Consider the following 5,672-nt stretch of genomic DNA (forward strand, 5'->3'; position numbering starts at 1 on the left):
TAAAACATAAACCAAGCAATATCTATGCATTTATAGACATTTGATAATTGATATACGCTTTGCCATCTGTCCCATATATTTTTGCCCTATGTCTTTCATCAGTTTTAATTGTTCAAGGTGTTTAATGTAGGATACCACTGCATCTTCTTTGCTTGTGAAGCCTGTCGGTAATGTGTATGTATTTAAAGGAATGTATTTCGTCGGCAATTTCCTATTTAGGAAATATCAACCGGATATTCAAAGGTTTGGCCGTAAAATCATCTTCTGTCTTCTGTCAAAAGTGACCCCCCCCCCCCACAAGATAGGTTTATAAAAGTGACCCTTCCCATGGACAGTTTTCTTTTAAATAACCCTCCCCAATTCCCCCGGCCCACCCCCTGTAATTACTGAAGGCCCCCTAAGAGTGTCATGCTTAATATGTCTGCCGGGACTTTCCCTGCTCGAATTTTTATGAGCATGCGCATTCAGTGTGTGGGTATTCCGGGAATTTCCACCACGTTTCTAATTAACCATTCAGCGTTTGACAATATAGGCTTAGCCGTAAACACCTTGAAGAGAAGACGTGGAACGTTCAAATGGCGAAATTAATGGCAGAAGTGTTGGTTCGGCCAGTCGCCTTGCTGTTTATTGCTATATTTTGCCAACATGGAGACGTTCAGGGAACAACAAAGCTATCGACGGTATATATACTCGATAAGTTATATTCTTTCTGTTTTACTTTTGACAATATGGGTTAGAGTATGCGTAGACTGTTTTGACTCGATAATAGCCATTGGTAAATGGTGCCCTCAATATGAATCATATTAATCACACTGACTACCTGCCCTTATAACACTGTAGATGTCAGACATCCGCAGAGCTATCACGTGACACCTTTTGACAAAAACTACAAGGGAGTTAGACAATTGTTGCTTTTCGTTAGAATCTGAATGTCCTACGGCTAGGGTCAGAGCTAAAGAGGTCACCTTACCAGCGGTTGTAATTGACTAGCCCAAAGTCCCCACCCCCTCCTCCGGAATAGTTAATAACCAGCAGGAAAAAGAAACAGTGTACCCAGAGCCGCCAAGGCAGTAAGACTTAAGAGGCTAGGCTCAACTGTTTCGTTTTCCGAAAAATAACTAAGGGAATTATGTGCACAGACCCATGTTGGATATACCTTTTCATTGCCAATCAGTTTGTCAAACCATACTTCACATGTTTGTTTCAGGAGCAAAACGCAGTTCAGCCCTGAGATGAAACCCTAAGCTTTGTTCATATTGTGTATCGCGTGAACCATGTGATTTAGGACAAAGTGAAAGGGTGAACGACTATTTACTTAAAGGGCGGTGGTCGTCGGAACGGTGCTCAAAGGTCGCTAGGGACCCTCACGACTGATATAAACTCTGTATCCAAGATACGTTGGCGATTGATGAAAGTTAAAACATGTTTGTCTTTATGTACATCGTAAAATTTAAATGTCGCAGCTATGTTGACATGATGCATCATGCATCTATATATAGTGCTTGAAATACATTGTTTGTAAACAAGAAAGTTGCACATGCACAGTTCCGACGACCACTTCCCTTTAACATGTAGGTGATGCAGTCAGTCGTGATATTTGCCTTTCTCAGTAAGCATAAATGCGACGACGTAGGCTTTTCTGTAGTGACACAGAGATACTTCTTTACACTCACTATCAAACGTTTACCGTGCATAGAAAAAACGAGAGCAGTTTTATAGGTCATTTGACGTCAGCCAATAACAATAGTTCATTGCACGACTCGACTGGGCATAGTCATGGACAAACGATGAGGACGCTGTAAATTAGCATGTCAATACATAAACGTATACTGAATACCGCGTTTTCCACAGAAATGCTGACAAGTCCATGAGAACAGGAAGTTCGCTAAAAATGAATGAAACGGCGGGTAAATATCCAGGTTTCCCAACAATCTCTTTCTTTTAATATTCATAGATTTCAGATAACATTATTCATATATTGATTGCTTGATCGACAGATAGATTGATAGAGCGATTGATTGATTGATAGATTGACTGATAATTTCAAAATAGTTTGTGAATAGAAATAAAAAAAACTTTAGTGTGCAATTGGTAATTTCATTTGTAATGTAAAATTAGCACAATTTTCATTTTACATTTACGAACATTTCCTTTATACTATTATACTATTTATTGCACGTAATTCATTCTAAAATATTTGCATTTTAAGCTGTCATCGTCATGTTGATGGGAAAATATAATTGCATTTTATGTATATTTTTATTCCATAAACTGAGTTTAAAGGGATACAGTCGTCGGAATTGCACTCAAAAGTCGCACTAGTATAGGACCCATACGACCAATGTAATCACTGTATCCAAGGTACGATGGTGATTGATGAAAGTTAAAACATATCTGTCATAATCTACATCGTATAATTTAAATGTTACAGCTATGATGATGAGGTGAATCAATATATCGTGCACGAAATACATTGTTTGTAAAACAAGAAGTTTCCGACAACTGTTTCTCTTTAATCTTATACAAATCACATCGTCAACGTGAAACATATCTTTGTCTTCCATTGAAAATCCATGTGCCAATGATTTTGTGCCAATTTACTGAGTTTTGTTTGTAGAACGTTGCGGGTAGCTTATTCGCGCTTTGACTCGTCCGGTGTATCCCTCTATCGGTCATTGTATAATCCAGACGACGTCAGATCAGATAGAAACCGTGTTCACAAATTCAGTCTTGGCAACAATCATGATTTTCTGAAGTATAGCTTCAGATTTGTCGAACAGCAAGTCATTCTGAGAATTCTCTGGGTAATAATGTCATCCTATCATCCGCTTTGACGGAAGACTTTATGACTTATTAAGACATAACATCCACATCCATGATCAGCTTATCCGTCAATTTGAAACACTTTCTATTTGTACAGCTGCAGGTTGCACTGGATGAGTTCTACGACAAAAAAGTCAACATTCCCGATGCAAGGATGGACGCTGCAAAGACAGTCGTCAGGGAAATAGAAGCTATATTGAAACCCAGACTGACTAAATTACTCGACCTGGAATATGACATAACAATGGATCAGAACTGGAAATATACTGGTAGCGCGTTTGAAAACCTTAAAGTGTTCGATCCAGATGACTTTGATATAATGATTCCGTTTGACATGACACATCATTTGGAAAGACCAAACAGAAAATACACAGATTCGTCGTCATCTCCGCAGTTTTCTTTCGCTGAATGTCAAACACCAAAGACAGCTTTTAATTTCTTATACCCTGCCAATGGTTCGTCCAAACTTTCAAGTTGGTATAATGATATCTTCGTTCTGGACTCCAAGAAGGTTATGAGTCGTTTCCATAGTGTTTTGCAGAAAGCCATGAACTTGGTGAATTTCGGTGACAAACGTGTGTGGATTGGTCAGGACGGACCTGCAATGAAAGTTCAAGCGTCGTATAAAGATCAAAATAAAGAACACAAACTAAAGATTGATATGGTTGTCGCAGTGTCTGATTGTAATAGGTATGTCCTACGGCAAACATTTACCATTAAAAAGTTTGGGCTCTTTTCTGTTTGCTCAAATCGTACCGATAGTAATACTGCAGTCCCCACAGGTACATTAACAGTGAATGGTACAGCACGTTTCTAAGTTTCTGTTAGTTCTTAGAATGTAAGGTCACTTTGTTTTATGCCATCCATATCACACTGTATGGAAAATTACTTCAAACTACCACGACTGTTGATTTTCGGTCACTGTAATAGTAGGTTGCAGTTTAAATACCTGAATGATATGGCGGTAGGAGAAGAACACATACTGGCGGCTAACAGCCAAATATGTGTTTAATTCGCTCCTGTAGCGAAGAAAACCATAATGTCACCACATTACTGTAGGCGTTGCTGGTCAAACAAAATGATGGCCCTCATGTGCCCCAGAAACCGACAATGGTTTTGTTAGAGTTCACTGTGGGCAAAGAACGACGCCAAGAAAACATTGAAACGGGTAAAGCTTGATTTGAACATTGAATTGATCTACACATTTTATACCGAACAGCACTAATTGAAATATGTGCAGGAATTCAGTAAAAGAAACTAATATATAATGTTTTGTTTTTTCAGATACTATGTGGCAAAATCCGATAGGTATGACACTGCAGTGGGCGCCAAAGGAAAATGGCGGCTTTCGTATTCCGATGAAGAGAAGAAAGCGATTCTATCAGCCAATACTTTGGGAGACAAAAGTAAAGTTTTTAAGTTAGTAAAGGCTTTCTGTAAGAAAGATGGCCCTCTAGCGGTTTTAGAATCTTATTATCTGAAGACTGTTTATCTACATATGCTAGATAAGTACCCCGGACAATGGACAGACACCAGTGAATTTTTCGTGAAATTCCTGGAGGAACTGCTTACTTTCCTACAAACTCGCAATTTGCCAATGTATTTTTGAAACAATACAATCTAATTGATAATTTTGTCAGAATAATCCAGATACGTTGGCAAAGATGACGAGACGTCTTGAAAAATTACTTAAAAAGGGCGAAGGCGAGCTCATTAGAATTCTTAAACGGATGACCGAAGAATGACAGTAAACATCGATGGCAGAGTTAATAGTAACTGTTTAAGAAAGATGTTTTGTATTTTTTATGAATACGAAAAGCTCAAAAAGCCCCGGCTTTATTTGAATAGAGTTTATAGATACTAAAAGCCCCGCTTTATTTGAATAGAGTTTATAGATACTAAAAAACAAGGTAGACAACCGAATATTCAGTGTGTGGACACAAACTGCATAAGAGGGACTGAAATTTTAATTACAAATTAGTCATGTCAGAATAAAACTAGTGTTATCGTCTTAAACCTATGTACGTTACTTTAATATGCAGTCCATGTTGACTCGATCGCTGGATTTGTGCGGGAGTTGTCCAAGAATCTATAAAGTTGATACACACAGTGAAATGTGAAAAATTATAATTACTCTATAGAATGCAGTTTCCAATGAGTATGCAGATGTGGAACAAAGACCAGATATGATTGTTTAGTCACCAGACGTTACTAACCAGGTTTTTAATGGCATTATATTCGCTTGCACAGGATCATTTTAATTTACCACACGTGTTTAATAGTAACATTTGAATTTTTTCTTAACATACACTAAAACTGAAACACTGGTATGGAGAATTACCTTTTATCCGGATTTAAAACGGTCGAAAACGCTTATTGAAGTCTGTACCGAATCGCAGTTTTTCTCACAAGTTAACTGTAGAGTTTGTGTATACCATTCGTTACTACAAATACTACAATATAGTCATGTATAAGTTACGAAAATTGTCTTTTTAGCATGTTTTGCTCTCAGTAAATTGGTTACACCATGAAAAGACTAATTTATCTAATGATTTATTTTAGTTGTATTAGCAACCAATCATTTCCGCCACATCGAGTTCAGACCACTTCAAGAACTTTATATCTCTGTGTATAACAAGAATCAGAACTCTTTGACAATTTTGTGACCTTTCAGGACTGTCTCCTTCTTCTGTCTGTCTGTCACACACATTAACTGTTTGTCTGTCTATATGTCTGTCTATCTGCCTATCTGTCAGTCTGTGTCTCTGTATATCTATCTGCCTGTCATATTGCGCACACCACTTGTACGAAAATTCACGAAACTGTCCTGACTAGTTGCAGTGTTTCAT

General features: G+C 37.8%; 1 protein-coding gene across 2 annotated transcripts; it reads left to right on the forward strand.

The window, feature by feature from the left end:
* The first annotated feature begins 433 nt into the window (after nucleotides 1–433).
* Nucleotides 434–5,357, forward strand: LOC139126306 (cyclic GMP-AMP synthase-like). 2 transcript variants are annotated; one of them, XM_070692381.1, is made up of 3 exons: nucleotides 434–680; nucleotides 2,927–3,513; nucleotides 4,108–5,357. In XM_070692381.1, the coding sequence occupies exons 1-3, from the start codon at nucleotides 576–578 to the stop codon at nucleotides 4,430–4,432; spliced, it is 1,017 nt and encodes a 338-aa protein (XP_070548482.1). In that variant the 5' UTR covers nucleotides 434–575; the 3' UTR covers nucleotides 4,433–5,357. The 2 variants fall into 2 exon arrangements, with proteins under 2 accessions (XP_070548482.1, XP_070548481.1); XM_070692380.1 differs by having other exon boundaries at nucleotides 436–680; nucleotides 2,921–3,513.
* The last annotated feature ends 315 nt before the right edge of the window (nucleotides 5,358–5,672 follow it).

The sequence above is a fragment of the Ptychodera flava genome, assembly GCF_041260155.1.
Source record: "Ptychodera flava strain L36383 chromosome 3 unlocalized genomic scaffold, AS_Pfla_20210202 Scaffold_27__1_contigs__length_13241970_pilon, whole genome shotgun sequence".
Lineage (NCBI taxonomy): Eukaryota > Metazoa > Hemichordata > Enteropneusta > Ptychoderidae > Ptychodera > Ptychodera flava.